The sequence below is a fragment of the Saccopteryx bilineata genome, chromosome 9, assembly GCF_036850765.1.
Source record: "Saccopteryx bilineata isolate mSacBil1 chromosome 9, mSacBil1_pri_phased_curated, whole genome shotgun sequence".
Classification (NCBI taxonomy): Eukaryota; Metazoa; Chordata; class Mammalia; order Chiroptera; family Emballonuridae; genus Saccopteryx; species Saccopteryx bilineata.
This window is the reverse complement of record NC_089498.1, coordinates 3,755,883-3,773,757: the sequence shown is the minus strand read 5'-3', so window position 1 is coordinate 3,773,757 and position 17,875 is coordinate 3,755,883. Positions and strand designations below refer to the sequence as shown.

The following is a 17,875-nucleotide window of genomic DNA, read 5'->3' as shown; positions in this document are numbered from 1 at the left end:
CACCTCAGAACCCTTCCCGTCCGCCTTCCACCCTCTCGGTGGAGTGAGCTCCGGGCTCGGGGCTCCTCACGCCACTGCCTTGTCGGACCCCCGGGGGCTCCCTGCCGCTGTCACGCACCAAGTCTGAGCCCCAGGCCCCCAACTCGGCCCCGTGACCCCAGCATGCACGCTCTCCTCTGGTCGAATGCACCTCGCTGACTTCACACACCCTGCAGCCGCCAGGGGTTCTGTGCACGTCACTTCATCTTTCTGGGCCCCGGTGTCCTCATCTGTGGTGCCTGCAATTCCTGGGAGTCCCTGAGATGCCTCTTAGCCTGGGCTCCCCTGCGGGCGGGGCCGACCCTGAGGACTTGGGTGCAGGCAGATGATTTGGAAATGTTTCTGGGAAACAGGACAGAGTGGGCAGAATGGTGCCAGGGAAGGAGGGACCCCACCGTGAGAGTGTGTCGTTCAGACCACGGTTCCAGGTCACCGGCGCTTGACTCGACTGGGGTCCCCTGAGAAGCGCGTAGGGTGCTCCCAGGGCTGTCTCCTGAAGGCTGAGAGACAGACAGGTGCCTTCATAGACCAGCTGCTTTCCCAGATAGGTCAGGGTTGCACCCAGGGGGCTCCCCCTGCTGGTTCTGGGCTTCTCTGGGCATCGAGGTGCACCGGGGGGGCGTGTCAGTGGGAGTCTCGCCCAGGGCTGCCCCATACAGCTGCCCCAAACTCGGGAGCAGACTCAGGGGCACCGGAGAGGTGTGCTCCTTTCTGTGGGAAACTAGGTCTGAGGAGCGCTCGGGGAAGGGGGGTGGCAGTGAACGGTTTCCAGAAACGTGGAGGGCCCGGGTCCACGCCCGGGCAGCCACTTGACGGGCCGTGTCACCTCCCTCCCAGCTGGCATGCAACTTCCAGGCCATGGTCCGGATGGGCTCGGAGACGGAGGCCCACTTCACGGCGGCGGAGAGGATCCGGCAGTACATGAAGGTGGGTCAGGCGCCGTGTCCGGGGCGAGCCGGGGCCCGGCTTCTGCAGCCTCCGCGGGTCCCCAGGGTCTCCGGAGCTTTCCCAGGGGGCCACCAGAGCGCTGGGTGTCCCTCCCCCACCCTACGCCTGTTACGTCCCCCACCCTGCAGCTCTCCCACCCCTGTCGGCTCATTTGGACCGATCTCTCCACGTGCCAGCGTTCCTGGGTGTAGAAGGAATAACCTTCCCATTTTTAGGATTTAGAAGGTCACCCAAGCCTAATAATTATTAATAATAATAGTAATAGTGACAATAATCATTATCATCACTATTGCCTCTACTCACGTCACGGTGGTTAAACGCACAGGTGTTGGAGCCAGAGTGCCTGGGCTCGAGCCCACGCTTTGCTGCCTGAAGCAGCTGTGAACCCGGCAGAGCGCAGGCAGCCTCCCTGTTCCCGTCCCTGAAATGGGGGAGGCCACCGAGCAGGCTTCGCTGGGTCACTGCAAAGACGACAGTAACAGGGAGAGCAGGGCCTGGCCCGTGGCAAAGGCTCAGTACGAGTCTACACAGACTCTCCCATGAAGTCACAAAACCACTCCACACAGTCTATTGACTGTGATTCATTATCCAGAAGGGGAAACTGAGGCTGGCCAGGCTGAGCGTCATGCTTAAGATTACACAGCCAGGGGCTGGCAGAACCCTCTGCAGCCAGGTCCCCGTGCCCCTGTCCTCGGAGCGGATTTGACCCCGAGGCAGCTTGCGGTGACCCTGTCCTGGCAGTGACCCTGTCCTGGCAGTGGGGGGCGTGGCTTGCAGCCAGGCGACCCTGCTTCTCCTCCATCACTGTTTCCTCCCGCCACTCCCAGCTGGGCGTGACTGAGTCCTGGGCTGGAGTCAGGCAGCCCCGGGGGGCAGTCCTCCGTGGTCACTCGTCAGCTGGGCGCTCTCAAGCAAGTCGTTGACGTTGTTTGAGCCTCTGTTTCCTCCCACGTGGGGCGTATATGAAAACGCCCACCTCGTGGCACGGCGATGGGGATTAAGGATCAAGAGGGACCCTCCTGCCTCGGCTCTGAGCTGCAGACCACGCCCCACCCGGGGGGGGGGGCATCTCTGCTGTCCTTGTCATCGTTCCTGATTCTATTTCTTTAGAACCACAGATGCTGAGTTAGAAAAAAACTCTCTATGTTAATAACGAGGGGGCTACTGAGATGGTGCCTCACTCTTTTGGGATGAAACGATGTGCCTTTCACGTGGGCGGGGGCACGGACCTTCCTCTTGGGGTGTCCCTCTGATCACACAGCCCCCGGCTTGACAGGCTGAGGGGGGCCAGTGGGGGCTGGGGGGTGGGCAGAAGTGGACGGTAACTGTTGACTTCTTTCCATTTCCCTGGAACACGAGGTCTGCGCCCCGGAGGAGCCCTTACGAACAGAAGGCTCGAGCTGTCCCCACGGGTGGCCGCAGCACGGGGAGGTCATCTTCCAGGACTACCAGATGAGATACCGAGACAGCACGCCCATCGTCCTCAGCGGCCTCAGCCTGACGATTCGTGGCCAGGAAGTGGTGGGCATCGTGGGGAGGACGGGCTCCGGTGAGCTGAGCGCCCGGCACCCCTTCCGAGCCCTGTTCCGGCAGCGGCAGACAAAACCCAGCCGAGGTCCCTGCTGCCATGGGACTCCAGTGGAGGAGACGGGGGTTGAACACGTCATCGGATAAGGAAACGAGGCCATTGCAGGGGTGGTGGGGGCCGGGCAGGAAATCAACGGCGTTGAACAGAGTGAGGGGCTCGGTGGTCCTGGAGCTATGGTGGCCCGGGCTTGGAGGCCAGACCGGAGCTGAGACAGGAAGAAAGAACAGGGTGCAGGGAGGTGCGCTTCAGGCAGACGGCAGAACAGGGCAAGGAGTCATACCTGGGTCCCCTTCCCTGGCTCCTCCCCCCACCCCCCTTTCCTAGACCTTTATCAGCCTCTGTTTCCTCCTTTCTGGCTTCTTCCCCCCCCCCCCCCCATCATCTCTGGGAGGATCTGGTCCAAGTGTCACTCCCTCCTACTCTTCACGTGTTCAAAGAGATTGCCCAGACTTGGTTCCTGTCCAACCCTTGTATGCATCAGAAGTGCCTCCTCCAGGAAGCCCTCCAGGATGACCAGCGCCTTCATGGGTCCCCTCCTCCTCAGGCCCCTGCACGGCTCATACTGCTGCCGGGTGAAGGGCTTCGGGCTGGATTCTTTAGTGCATTCTTCCCTTTCTGAATTCACGGCCTGGGAGGGCTGAGGTCTGACATAGGGAAGCTCTTGGTTGATCCTAGACTAAGTGACTGAATTCACTCAGTAGGCATTCATTCACTGAGCATTCCTGAGCCAGGCGATAGGGATGTGCAGGCCACCCACATTGACCTTGTCTTTTGAGCAGAGGTTGAACACTCAGAGGTGTGAGGGGCCTGGCACGTGGTACCCAGGAGGGCAGTGGGCTGGGTCTGATGGCAAGGTGGGGAGGGCGTGTGCTGTGCTGGAGAAGACCCGTCTCCCCAGGGAAGCAGCTCCTCGCCCCAGGGGCGCGGGGCCGGAAGCATGCGATTTTAATTTTATATACGGATCTTGAGATTTGTTTTTTACATGTTGGCAAAGAATTTAAACAATAACTGTAACACTGTGTGTGTGAAACCAAACATGCGTGCCTGGATTTCATACGTGGGCCTCACTGGTGCCCCCGATCTCGGCTGCGGTTTGGGGCACCACTCGGTGCAGAGACTGCAGCCCTCCCAGGGCTCCTGTGGACGAAGAACGGCCCCCAGCAGGGGGTGGGGTCAGGTGTGCGTGCCGGGTGTTATCTGTGCCAGTCCAGGAAACAGACACCCCACTCGTTTCGCGCCCAACAGGGAAGTCCTCTCTGGGGATGGCGCTCTTTCGTCTGGTGGAGCCCGCGGCTGGCCGGATTCTCATTGACGGCGTAGACATCTGTAGCGTCAGCCTGGAGGACCTGCGGTCCAAGCTGTCCATCATCCCTCAGGATCCCGTTCTGTTCTCGGGGACCGTCAGGTGAATGTGGGGCCAGAGGCTGGCTTGGGGCGAGGACCGGACCTCAGGGCTGGGACGCCGTCGTTGTCTGGGCCACGCGCGCCCACCTGGGCCACCGTGCTGAGCTGTCTGTGAGGAGCGGAGGAGCCCGGATATTCCCGAGAGCCCTCTGTGAACCGCAGCATCCACATCAAAGCTTGGCGTACTTTTTATTTTTGAAAACATGATGGGTTGGTCAGGTTTCAGTTCACTGTTTGGCTCGGGCACTGCAGCTGTCACCCTCTCATGTCTGGAGGTGGCTCATTCTCTTCTCTCCCCCACCCCCGTGGGGACCTTGGAGGCTGGCCGCTGGGAAGGACTTCTTCACGGGGCGCACGTGCCTGGAGGGGGGAGTGAGAAGTGACCTGGGCAGTCCGCTCCGTGAACAGATGGAAGAGGCGCTTTCAGGCTCTTGTCTGCACGTTCTCCGTCCTCAGAAGTCAGCGCCGGGACCGAAAGTCACCAGACGAGAGCCCCTACTTGACTGTGCACGTTGGCTGTGAGGGGCCACCGAGGACTGGAGACTGAGGGGCACTGATGGATGTGATGACGTGAAGCCTCAGGTTTCAGGGACATTTTAGGGACATTCACAGAGGCAGGAGGATAAACTGACCCCAGAGCTCCATTGATTGATTGATTGATTCATCCATTCATTCAATTATTTATTCATATATCCATTTAAGCTTATCTTTTCTGAGACTCTGCTAAGTTCAGACATTGCTTAGGAACTGCAGACAGACAGGAATGATCACTGCCCCTGTCCCTCCCACGAGTTCCCAGTGTAGTGCAGCGGGGGCAACATTGCAGAGACATAAGACCTGAAAAATTATATAATAATTCAAGAAGGTAACTATTAGATCAGAGATATGAACAAAGTATGATTATTCACGCTATATAGTTCTATACGGGAGTGGGCAAAAGCAGGCTTACAGATGCGAGTATGCAAAACAGAGTTTGTTCACGTATTATCATTTATTAAGCATTGTATGATTTTCTGCACAAACAACTGTAGACCTACTTTTGTCTGCCCCCGTCTATGCAAATTTTGTGCACGCGACAACACAGCTGGGCCTTGAAACCATCACGCTAAGTGAAGTAAGCTGGACGCAGAGGGATAGACACTGTGTACTACGCAAACGAGGCACCCGGGTGGGCGAACTCATAGGGACGGAAAGTAGAACAGACGTGACCGGGGGCGGGGGCGGGGGCGGGGGGTGGGACGGGGGTTGTCTGATGAAGAGAGTTTTTGTTGGGGATGACGAGGGCTAGTGGATGGTTACACCACGCGGTGAAGGTATTTAACATCCAGGAATTGGATACTTATAAATGGTTACAATGATAAACATGTTAGGTATGTTTTAACACACACGTCGCAGATGGCTTAAGCTACAAAGTCCTCTTTGGCTCATGATACTGGGAAGGCCAAGGCTGATTCAGGGGCCCAGTGTCCCCCTAACTGGGCTTTGGCTTCATTTGTGGGCCCCAGTGAGGGCCCTCACGAGAGGGACTCCAGCGTCCCCTCATGAGGCGAGGTGGTCGCCGCCTGTCCTGTTCCAAGACAGAGCAGACCTCTCCCCCAGAGACGGCCTTAAAAGCGCTGAGATACAGCGAGCTGGCCGACCGCCCACCCCACCAGCCCTCGCGGCCCAGGGCTGCCGCCTGCCCACTTCCTGACTCGCTTGCTCAGGAGCTGATGCGAGAGCCCCTCCTGGACCGCATGGGCTTGGGGGCTTGGGGGCTGGGAGGCTGGGAGGCAGGTGCCCTCCCGACAGGACTCACGGTTTCTGCCTGCAGAAGGGACGGGTACGGACCGGCACAAGAAACGCCGACTCACGGTCGTTCCATGGGTTTCTCGGAACCCAGCGTCCAGTTCTGACCGTTCCCAGTCATTCGCTGTGTACAGGACAGAGTGCCGGTGGTCGTGGCGGTCACTGAGCACTTCTCTTCCTCTCGGGCAGATTAAACCTAGATCCCTTTGACCGGTACACAGACGAGCAGATCTGGAACGCTTTGGAGAGGACATTCCTGAGCAAGACAGTAAGTGGCCTGCCTCCTGGTCTCAGCCTGCCCGTCAACGGGGCGCCTCCCACATGGTGTCCCAGAGGGGGCAGCTTCGGGGCAGGGCTGAATCCACCCCACGGAGATGGGGTGACTGGGGATCCCTCAATACAGACCGATGACACGGGACACCAGCGGTGAGCCGGGCAGGTCCTAGGCTCAGGGACACGCAGAGGGAAGGCCAGCAAGGCCTTTGTGCCCCCCCCCCCCACGTTAGGGTCCATGGGAGTGTCAAGGCAGCAAGCCAGGGCACGGAGATGCACTCTAGGGGTGGCGGGTGAGGGGGTGCTGTGCAGGCTGCAGTAAGACCCCCAGCACTTCAGGACGCAGCAGCTCCTTTACCGGGCTGGCCAGGCCTCCTTCCAAAGGGGCATCGCAGATACCGAGGGGCGACGCAGTGAGGAAGGAGAGGCGGCGGCGGGGGCGCAGGCAGAGCGCAGGGGCGAAACACGACGGGAGCCTCGCGGGGCCAGGTGAGGTCTCACGCCACCCCCACAGGCCCATGTGACCGACCTCTCGTCTGCCCCGACGTGACAGATCGCAAAGTTGCCCCGAAAACTGCAAGCAGAAGTCACGGAAAACGGCGAGAACTTCTCTGTGGGGGAGAGGCAGCTGCTCTGCATCGCCCGAGCGCTCCTGCGCAACTCCAAGGTGAGCCTGGAGGTCACGGGGGACGCGGGCGTGGGGGCGACACCCTGGCCGGGTCCCCTCTGTGACTCGGGCCGGTGGGCGCCGCCCACTGGCGGTCCTGTGCGTGTCCGTGTCCGGGCGAGGCGGGGCGTAGGAGGCGGGGCGTGGGAGGCGGGGCTTGCAGCCTGCGCACAGCCCGGACGTCCCACACCTGAGCTGAAACGGTCCACCTCCAGGATCAAAAAGCTCAGAAACGGGCCCATTTAAAAATTGTCCACCGCACGTTCTTTCTAAAACTTGGATGCAGGACACACCTTTGTCCTTCTTAAAGTTGGAGACTCGAGAGCTCGGCCGTTCCAGGGCAAAATTAGATAGGTTTGAAAAATTGCGTCCGATGGTGTTTCTTGATATTTTCCAAATAACTCGCCAGTAAATTTCAGGTATATGACCACCTGGGCTTGTTAGGAGCAAGCTTTCTCTCACAAGGAAGGCAACACACACGGATACACGTGTACACACGTGTACACGCACCTCCACACTCACAGGTGCACACATGATCTTTGTCATATCTGTGCGTCCTGTGGTTTAGGCACAATGCCCTCATTTTAAGGACAGTCTCATCTTTAACAGTAACATTCGGGAAACCATGCCTTCTGTGCTCTAGTTCCCTGAGGCATGTTGTTAGTAACGGACAGTTAGTGAGACAAATACCTACACGCTCAGGTAAAAAGAAGGATGAACCATAGACCGGCTGGCTGGTCTGCAAGCTGCCCGGGGTGCCTGCCTGCCTGCCCTGCTGGGGACAACACCGTTCCGCGCTCCCTCAGGCAAACAGGAAGGCGACTCATTGAATAAGAATTTAATCCTCTGGTCCCTAAAAACTAGTTAGCTCTTGCTGGAGACCTCACATTCTCTTTGTGACGTAACCGGTCACAAGAGCTCAAGCTGGGTTTTGAACTCGGTCCGAAGCTCGCTCTCAGTTTCCAGCTATGGGCCTCGGCGAATTAGTGGTTCACCCAGGACTAGACCCAGGTCTCGGGGCCCAAGGAGGAGACTTTCAGCTTGTGCTGCGTCCGCCAGATCATCCTTATTGATGAGGCCACGGCTTCGATCGACATAGAGACCGACACCCTGATCCAGAGCACGATCCGGGAAGCCTTCCAGGGCTGCACGGTGCTGGTCATCGCCCACCGCATCAACACCGTCCTCAACTGTGACCGCGTCCTGGTCATGAGCAACGGGAAGGTGAGAGCCGCATGCGGGGGCCGGTGGCAGGTGGGACGGGCGCTCGGGCCAGCACCCCGGAGGCCTCTGTCCTTCCAGACTGAGCTCAGCCGTGTCCACCCCTTTCCCCGCCTTCCAGGTGGTCGAGTTTGACAGGCCTGAGGTCCTGCAGAGGAAGCCCGGGTCTGTGTTTGCAGCCCTGCTGGCCAAAGCCTGCTCACTGAGCTGAGGGGACACGGGGGCTGGTGGCGGAGCTCTCTCTCCGGGACTCACCGCGTGTTCAGCCGGAGGCCTGCAGTCCGTGACATCCAGGCGCAAAGACAGCAGAGACTTCTCCTGACAGCTGGGCTGACGTGGGCAGAGGGGTGCTGGGGATGGGATGGAGAAGGAGATTGAGGGAGCAAACCTGGAGTGGGCTGCTCTGTGGCTCCCAAAACCGAGAGCCTCAGCATCCTTGGAGACCATAGGGTCAGCTGATCGTGTGTCTCTCTTTTTAATGTATACGTTGAATAATTTCATCATAATGTAAAAGCTTATTATGATTGATCTATATGAAGTGTTGCAAATGATGTATTATTGATTTTGTAAAAAAAAAAAAAAAAGAAATATATATATATAGTTAAAAAGAGTCACCTTCTCTGTTCTGCTTTCTACATTAGCTGGCCCTCCTTCAGCTGCAGGGAACAGAAACTCCCTCACACTGACTTCTGGGGAAAAGGGACGTACGTGATTGGCTCAGGTAACAGGAAGGTCCAGGAAAAGGAAGGTCTAGGTTGGGTGCCAGTGTCAAAAGGAGGTCTGCCTTGTGGACTCTGCCTCTCTTCTCTCCGCTCTGCTTTGCTTTGTTTGGTCACTCCCTGGCCACCTCCCTCCTCATGATGGCAGAACGGCTGCCAGCAGCTCTAGGCTCACATCCCACCAGCTTTGTGCCCCCTGGATCTGAAACCTTCAGTGATTCCAGCACAAACTCCAAAGCTAAAATCTCATTGGGCTGGCTCGGATCATGTGCTCATCCCTGAACCAATCATATGCCAGGCTGTTGGAATACAGGGTCACATGCTCACACCTGGGCCTGGGGATGGGCTCAACTGCCCTGAGTCACAGAAAGGGAGAGTGGAAGGGGCTGTTTTTCCGGAATAAGGTCAGGGTGTTCCCACCACAGGAGGGAGGAGTGGATTGGAGGCTGGGCAGGCCCCAGACAGAAGCTGACTACCAGGTGCTTGTTGTTTATTTACTGATTAGAGCACAGCTGGGTGAAATAAAGAGTTCACTCCTAACATCTGACAACTGTAAATAAGACCATTTGCTGCCCCCTCCCACAGTGCTTATAGATGTATCAATAAAAAGGTAATTATTTTTAACTTCTAGGGAGACCTCCTTGTTGTGGGGAAATATGTTTCAAAGTTGGTTTTTTTTTTCAGATTATAGTGTCTGATTTTGCCATAAGAAAAATCAGTTCAGTAAACAAATATCTCCTACTCTGTTTCTTGCACTGGGGTAGGTGCTGGGGGTACAATGATGCCTCTGCTCTCATGGAATTTGCCCTGTGAGTGAACAGTAAACAAGTGAACAGAACCAAGTGACAGGTGCAAAGGACAGTCAGAGCAGGCTTCCTAGTGGAGGTGAGGTTGCGGTTTACTGATACTTAAAAAAATAAACATTTGCTCAGATGACAGGGATTGGGACAGGAAGGGCTGGCTGTTCCAGGCAGGGGACAGCAAACAAAGCCCCGTGGCAGTGAACTATGACAGGGGCTGATGCGCTCGCCTACCATCGAGGAGAAAGCCTGAGCCCTGGTCAGTGAGGTTGCACTCACTTCTATGCCTTCCTGGCCTTCTTAGGTGCACCTGCTTATCCTCCCCGGGGGTCCCTGGGTCAGTGTCTTCTCTCTCTTAAAAATCCCTTCGTCCTGATTGACCCTCTTCTCCTCAGTTCTGGCCTTTTCTTCCTGTTCCTTGAAGAATGCCTGGGGGCCCCTCCTGCTCCCATCTCAGGGTCTGCAGGTTGAAGATGTCTCTACTCTGTCCCCTCACAGAGCTGCCGGGGCAACTGCGGGTTGTCCCCTGTGAGAAAGCACTCTGCCACCGTGTATTCCTTAATGCTGACCAGCAGATGGCAGGCTCCTCCCAAAAAATGTGGGGTTGCTGGTTTCAGATCTGGATCCCCTGAAGTCCACCAGGGACAGGGCTGAACCCTGGGTCACAGGACAGGAAATAGACCCCATTCCCACTCCATTCTCAGGGCCCAGCCCACCTTCCCTCGCAACAGCCTCTGTCCCCGGAGCAGTTCTCACCCTTGACTGCACATTGGAGTCACCAACACCACCCCCACCCCCCCGCCGCCAAAAAATTTTTTCAAAAAATACTGATGTCCACTCCTCGATGTTCTCATTCCACTGGCCTGGGGTAGAGACCGAGCTCTGGGTGCTGCGGGTGACTCTTAATGTGCGGCAAGACTTGGGAACCCGGGTCTCAAGCAGCAACAAAGCAAAACTTTTTGAAAAACTGTGTGTTGTTTCTTTTTTAACAGCATTAGCAATATTTTATTTCTTCACCTGAATGATGATGAGATATGAGTTTGTTTTCTTTAAATGATTCTTTATCTATTTGGGGGCACCAGAAATATTTTGTAATAATTTTTTTTTTTTTTTTTGTATTTTTCTGAAGCTGGAAACTGGGAGAGTCAGACAGACTCCCGCCTGCGCCCGACCGGGATCCACCCGGCACGCCCACCAGGGGTGACGCTCTGCCCACCAGGGGGCGATGCTCTGCCCCTCCGGGGCGTCGCTCTGCCGGGACCAGAGCCACTCTAGCGCCTGGGGCAGAGGCCAAGGAGCCATCCCCAGCGCCCGGGCCATCTTTGCTCCAATGGAGCCTTGGCTGCGGGAGGGGAAGAGAGAGACAGAGAGAAAGGAGGGGGTGGGGGTGGAGAAGCAAATGGGCGCTTCTCCTATGTGCCCTGGCCAGGAATCGAACCCTGGTCCCCCACACGCCAGGCCGACGCTCTACCGCTGAGCCAACCGGCCAGGACCTGTAATAAAAATTTAAAGGATTAAAAACATAATACAAAACTACGGGTAACGAGGAAATGTAGGATTTGATTCTACGTCCTTATATTTACCTAATGGCTTGATATTGCTTGCATTTGCAATTACTGTATTTCCCCATGTATAAGACGCACCCTTTTCGAAATATTTGGGGTCTAAAAACGGGGTGCGTCTTATACAGTGGTTGCAGTTTTTTTAACTTGCATTTTCCACCTTTCTGTGCTCTTTCTTGAAGATAGTGATTTGTCATCAGACACAGATGGGAATTTTGACAGTGATGAGTTGTCTGAATTTTATGATGGATAAAACTTGAGTTCAGTAACTTTATGTAATACATTTTTTTTTCAAATTTCGGGCCACAAAATTAAGGTGCATCTTATACGTGGGAGCTTCTTATACATGGGGAAATACGGTATATCCTGGTGTGGAGGATGCCCAGGGTTTCCAGCGGCCTTCATCTGTCCTCAGGGGCTAGCCCTCATCTTGGTCAACAACCTCTGCCCAAACTGTGTCCCTAGTGACCATGGGCACAGATCCACAGAGGTGGTGCTCCCACTGACCCCACCCCACCCTGCCCTGCCACCGGCCCTTCTAGAAGCGGCTCCAGGGGGCAGCCCCAGACCCAGGAGGCACAGAAGGCCAAGCTGTTTTCTTACTGAAATTTAGCGTTTCCGTTCATTATGGACGAGGTAACAAACTGTATTAGGATTAGCAGGATCAGGGACTCGGGCACTAATTGAAATCCCAGAGAGTCTCAAACCTCATTTCGATTGTGTCAGATCTCCCCCGCCCCCAATACCGTGGCTGTGCATCCAGCTTTGGAATGATGGCGGTCATCAGACTTACTGCTGGGTCATGTCATCCAGGCGCTGGTATGGAGGCATCTGTTAACGATACTCAATTTCGTTTTCTGACGCCTATTTTGATAACGCCTGTGTTAGCGTAATTGGTTTTCTTCGCCATCCTATGCGCTTTGCTTTATGCATTAGAAACGGTATTTGGAGACCACACCTGACTGAGGCGCCGGTCTACGGACCTTCCCCACGGGGTCTGCTTGCCATACGGCTGACCACAGGCCCCTCTGGTTCCCTGTCTCCCCCTGGGGCAGGAGAGGTGTCCTCTTGAGTGAGGGCTTCCTCCTCGGTGAAGTGCATCCCCAGAAGCAGCCAGCAGGGGGAGCAAGTGACCAGGCAATGAGCAGCCGCAAAACTGGTCATGAAATCCACGGGCATTAGGTGAGAAAGGTCTGCTGTGATGTCTCAATCATTCTGTAAAATAAATCAAGATTTCTCATATCCGAACCTAGAGGTTTTGCTCCCTTCCAGATGTCCACTGGCCACGGTGGGGTCCTTCGGCCGGCTTTGGGCTTGGGTACATGTTCTGAGCAAAGCACCCTGGTCAGGCACCTTTGAAGGACCCAAGAGCCTGGGAAAGACCCGTGCGCCAGAGCTTGGAAAGCTCGAAATGAGAACAGGACCATTTTATATTCGAGAGTTAGCTGTTAGTCCCAGACTTGCATTTAATGAAAAAAGAAAAAGAGCTCAAATTGCCACGTATTTTTGGTTCAATGAACAGGAAATGAAAGAACAGATCTGTTTTGAAGATTGGATTCCTCTCCCATCCCTGACCTCAGACTTGTCTCACCTTTGCAGGAACGCGGGGGGGGGGGGGGGGGGGGGGGGGGGAGGGAGAAGGGGGAGGGAGGAGGGACGTGTGCCTTGGGGGAGGCAGGGCCCTGGGCTGCTCCTGGTCTCAGTCCTGCCCCAGGCGGTCATGGGAAACCTCTGGTCCTCTGCCTCCTCCTGTGGACAGCGGGGGGTCAGGGGAGGATGTTCCCTCCCCCTCCCAGGAGGGGGCAGTGCCCTTTAACGTGGGCAGAGGAATGTTGGGGCCTCGGAGTTCCCTCCCCAGGCATGGTGGGAGCGGCAGTTGAGGGGGCAGTTGGGGTGGAGGGCCAGGGCCAGCAGGACAGGGCCAGTCTGCACGTGGAGAGACAGCGCTGGGGTGCCACCCTCTGAGCCCCTCGCCCGCGGGCCCCTTCTCCCGCCTGCCCGCCCTAAAGCTCCTCTCTGTCCCCATCAGTCTCAGTCGGTCCGGGCACTGGACTCCCAGCCCCAGGACAGGCTGTGGTGAGTGAAACCTGGAAGACACGGGCTGTCTGCGTGTGGGAGGAAGCGGGGACCAGGGCCCCCCAGAGCGCCAGGGAGCCCGGGGTGGGGCGCTCCCACTTCTGGAGCCCTTGGCATCAGGAAAGGAAATACAGTGACGCTGAGGCAGGCTTCCCAGATCTGTGACATGTGGAGCCCACCCTGAATAAATGACGCCTTCTCTCTCTCTCCTACACACACACACTGTACTGTTCACAATCTACTCACAAGGTTTCTTTTATAAATGGTTAAAAAATTTAAAAAATTGATTTATGAAAAGGAGGGGGGGAGAGAGAGAGAGAGAAACATTGATACATTGTTCCACTTATGTGTGCATTTGTTGGCTGATTCTTGTGTGTGCCCTGACTGGGGATCGAACCTGCCACCACCTGGGTGTATGGAAACGATGGTCTAACGCACAGAGCTACCCACCAGGGCCACAGGATTTATCTTTAAAACCACTACTGTGGGGCTCACGTGGGTCTACACTGGAAGTTCTCGCTTTTCTCTGATCTTGTGACCCTCTCTCACCGAATGGGTGACCTCATTTGGAAGTAGCATCACCGGTCCCCAAAGGCCCCGCCCCATCCTGTGGCCTGCACATGCCTCTCTGTGCCCTCCCCCCACCTCCATCCCCTCTCCCCTACACCGCACATCACACACATCACGCACGGGTCCTTCTCCCTGGTCTGGCTGCCCACGTGGGTGCTGGGGACACCGGGAGGGGGGACAGGCGGGAGGCGGGAGGGGCAGGGACTGAGGAAAGCTTCCCGGAACTGCTTCTCTGAGCTGGAGGCTCGTCAGCGCCTGGAGGGAGGGGCTGTGGGAGTTGAGGGGGGGGGGCGTGAGACCATCAGATATGGGTCCTTCGGGGGGCTTTAAATGAAGAATGGACTTAGGAAGAAAGGAACTTTTCCGATTAAAAGCGCGCCTGCCTTTGGTCCTCAGGAAGGACTCCCATTATGGGCAGGAAGGAAAACTCAGAATCCAGTTTTCCACCAAGACAGTGTTCCTTGTTCACTTTCTGGGTTTGGAGGGGCAAAAACAGAACGCCATCGGGCCAGGTGGAAAATGCTGCTTCCAGAAACGCCCTCTCGGTAGCAGCTTCTGTCCTCCCTCTTTGGAGAGAAACAAGGAAAAGAGGAAAATGGATCTACCGTAAGGAAGACAGTTGTGCACATGTGATGATAAATGCTGAGTCCCTCCGAGCCCCCGAGCCGGGGAACAGTAAGGAGTGGTGGGGACTGTGGCAAACTGGAGCTGGTGCTGCCCGGCCAGAGGGGCTGACACGGCCCGGCATCATGAGCTGGTTGCAGCCCCATGGACACACAGAGCTCCTGATGGTTTGACACAAGCCACAGGTCTTTTTCTTTTCTTTTATTGTGATCTACTAATTCAAATTCAAAACATTAAAAAACAAAACAGAACTGAGCAGCCCCCCCCCCCCCCAATGGACCTGCAAGTTGTACGTGGTCCGCAAGACACCAGTTCGTGCGCTCAGCTCTAAGCAGAGACCTTCCTGCTTCTGCCTTGTCTGGTCTATTCAGGTCAGGTTAGGAACCCCGCTAGTGAGCAGAAGGCTGCACAGGGGTGGTCCCCCCCGGCCAGCCCTGACCGACCGGGTCCTCCCCCCTCTCAGCCCCGTCGGCAGCCCCCACCCCGCCAGCGAGCGGATCTGTCACTCCAGGCAGCGCCTCGCGCCTGGCAGAGGCTGGCGTGACAGACGGGCACAGAGACCTCAGCCACAGCAGACTTCCTGATTTAAAAATTCGCATTTCCCCTGGGACTGCCAAATATAGCCGAGTGCCGTTCCAGCTGCTGCGTGGCCGAGGTACCGTGGGTATGAAGCCTTCCCCGCGGGGTGCTCAAGGAGGCAGCCTCCTGCACCGACTCCTGGGCACGCTCCCCACCCCCAGCTGGCCCGGGAGGTCCGGCTCCTGTGTCTAGTGACTTCGAGTTGGGACCCTCACGGCAAGCTGCCACAAGGAGAGTGCGGGAAGCCCTGGCCACATAGCTCGGTTGGTCAGAGCCCTGTCCTGAAGCGCAGAGGTTGCCAGTTTGATCCCCAGTTAGTGTACACACAGGAACAGATCCATGTTCCTCTCTCTGTGTCTCTCTCTCTCTCTCTCTCCTTTCCTCTCTCGCTAAAATTAATCAATAAAAAATGAAAAAGGCTCTGGCCGGTTGGCTCAGTGGTAGAGCGTCAGCCTGGCGTGCAGGAGTCCCAGGTTTGATTCCCGGCCAGGGCACACAGGAGAAGCGCCCATCTGCTTCTCCACCCCTCCCCCTCTCCTTCCTCTCTGTCTCTCTCTTCCCCTCCCGCAGCCAAGGCTCCATTGGAGCAAAGTTGGCCCGGGTGCTGAGGATGGCTCCATGGCCTCTGCCTCAGGCACTAGAATGACCCTGGTTGCAACAGAGCGATGCCCCAGATGGGCAGAGCATCACCCCCTGGTGGGCGTGCCAGGTGGATCCCGGTCGGATGCATGCGGGAGTCTTGTCTGACTGCCTCCCCATTTCCAAATTCAGAAAAATACAAATATATATTATATATATATATGAAGAAAAAGTGTGGGAGCCCACAGAGCTCATACGGGAGTGCTTTCCACCGACAGGGGGACCAGCCCCTCGGAATAGACCGGTATTGGAGGGTCTGGGGACGTTTGGCTGGCCAGGAGACGAACCTACCAGGGGCTGCTGGGGGCGAGTGGAGGGACACGCGGCGGGAAAGGGGGCACGCGTGCATTCAGCACGGCAGCTCCTAGAGGGGGCGCCACCCGTGGACAACCACGCTCAGCTCCGCCTACGGAAAACAGTCCGTCCCCCTGAGGGTGATTTCTTAAAAAAAAAAAAAAAAAAAAAAAAAGGTTTAACAGTTTATTTTGAAATGGTCAAGCTGACAGAAAAGCAACCAGGATAGCGTTAAAAGATCCTCCTAACCAGCCTTCACTCCGGTTTGCAAATGAACAGCCTGCCGCCCGCCTTCGCTTTCTCTGCGCATCCTTCTTCTCCTGACACGCCTGAGGGTGGATGGGGGACACCTTGCTCCTCACCTCAGTGTCAGTACCTGTTTCCTGAGGATAAGGATGTTCCCTTGCATAACGATCGATCGATCTTAGGAGGATTATTATCCGGTCGCACAGGCAGGAGAATCGGGAAGTGTTACCGCTCCCCGATCCGCCGTCCACATTGAAATCCCCCGGTTGCCGCAGCAGCATCCTCGGTCCAGCGCCGAGCGCGGGCTTGCTTATAAGCCGTCCCGTCTCTCAGGCGGCATTTCACGGGACCCGTTTCTTCCCTTTCTTTTGTCTTTCGTGATAACGAACACGTCTGCAGCGCACAGGCCGGAAGCTCTGTCGGTCGGTTGGCCCTTTGGGTTTGTCCGGTGTTTCCTCCCGAACCGACCGGGGTCCGGTGACCCACTGTTTGCAGAAATGCTGCCTGAGGGCCGTCGGGTCTGTCACCTGGGCTTGCTGGACCCCCGGTCTGCTGGCCGGAAGGAGACGTTCACTTGAGTCGCAGAGTTCGCCACGTGTGGGGTCTTCCTGGGTTGTTTTCGTTCTTGGGCCAGCACGCCCGTGTGGGAGCTGGAAGCCCTCCACCGTCTTCGCGCAGCCCACGCGGACGCGCCAGGGACGCAGCACGTGGGGAGGCGGAGTCTGTGAAGGGCTCGCTGGTAAACCAACAGAGAGAGGTCTGGTGGGGGAGGCTCCCGGGCACCACTCTGACACTCTGAGCGTGGTGTCCCCTTTTTCACCTGTAAATTTCAACCTACTTGCATCTTTCTATTTAAAACGCATCTCTCGGTAGGAAGCATTTCACTGCATCTTGCTTTTATAGTCAATCTGACCATCTCTGGTCTTTAATTGAAGTGTTTGCTCTATTTATATTTAATGTAATTGTAAATATGGTTGCGTTTAAGTGTGTCACCTTGCTATTTGCCTATTTAACCCCTCTTGTTTTTTTTAGCTTTTTTGAGTTAATCTACTATTTGGTGCTCCATTTTATTTGCTTGATGGAACTCTTAGCCTTAAGTCTTTATTTTCTTTAAGTGTCTGTTTTATTTTTATTCCCTAGGGCTCACAATATGCGATGGTTTACACTTTCATGAGTGTTATGTCTTCCTTTCGGGGGAGAGGAGGCATGTCCTAGACTTCTCTCATACTCATCATTATTCCACTCATTCATTTATCCATCTATTCATTCATTCATTCATTCATTCAACAAGTTTGTGTCAAACATCTAAGAGCCAGGGACTGTCTAGGCGTTGAAAACCCAGCTGTGAACAGGACATGTGTGGAGCCCACAGCCCTTTCGGGGAAGCAGCTAAGTAATCAGGGAAGTTTCCCCCAAGGAAGACGCGTCAGAACGGAACCTTGCAGGCCGAGCAGGAACCCGCCAGGCGGAGGGAGACGTGTCCGACTCTGCCAGGCTGTGGCGGTGCTGGGGGCACAGACCCAGAGGCAGGAGTAACCGAGTCTGTGCCGGGAGCAGGAAGACGCTGGGCACGGCTGGAGTGCAGGGTCAGGCGGCCCACGCCGAGGGCGGGGCGCGGGGACCCGTGCAGGTTGGCAAGAAGTTTCGGGAGTTCCTGTCTTGTAACTTCTGATCCTCTCCTTGGCGTTCATGTCGTTAAGATTAGCTTAACGACGGAAGATGTTCTCAACAGAACTCCTGCCTAGGTCCCATGGTTCCCCCTACGGTGCCTCAGTTTCCACTTTGGAAGATTTGTCTTTTTTGAGGTGAAGTATTTTAATTCTCAAGTTCTACTGTAA

The 17,875-nt window shown here is 56.0% G+C and overlaps 1 protein-coding gene across 3 annotated transcripts in view; it reads left to right on the top strand.

Moving 5' to 3' along the window:
• Positions 1-8,186, top strand: part of ABCC11 (ATP binding cassette subfamily C member 11) — a 53,918-nt gene extending 45,732 nt beyond the window's left edge. For 2 of the 3 annotated variants that reach the window (XM_066243838.1, XM_066243835.1), the window contains 6 exons: positions 877-966; positions 2,347-2,536; positions 3,821-3,980; positions 5,957-6,035; positions 6,594-6,707; positions 7,767-8,138. In XM_066243838.1, coding sequence (XP_066099935.1) covers positions 877-966; positions 2,347-2,536; positions 3,821-3,980; positions 5,957-6,035; positions 6,594-6,707; positions 7,767-8,063 — 930 coding nt within the window. In that variant the 3' untranslated portion in view covers positions 8,064-8,138. Of the gene's footprint in view, positions 1-876; positions 967-2,346; positions 2,537-3,820; positions 3,981-5,956; positions 6,036-6,593; positions 6,708-7,766 lie in introns of all 3 variants that reach the window. The other variant, XM_066243836.1, reaches the window with a different exon arrangement.
• Positions 8,187-17,875: the final 9,689 nt, after the last annotated feature.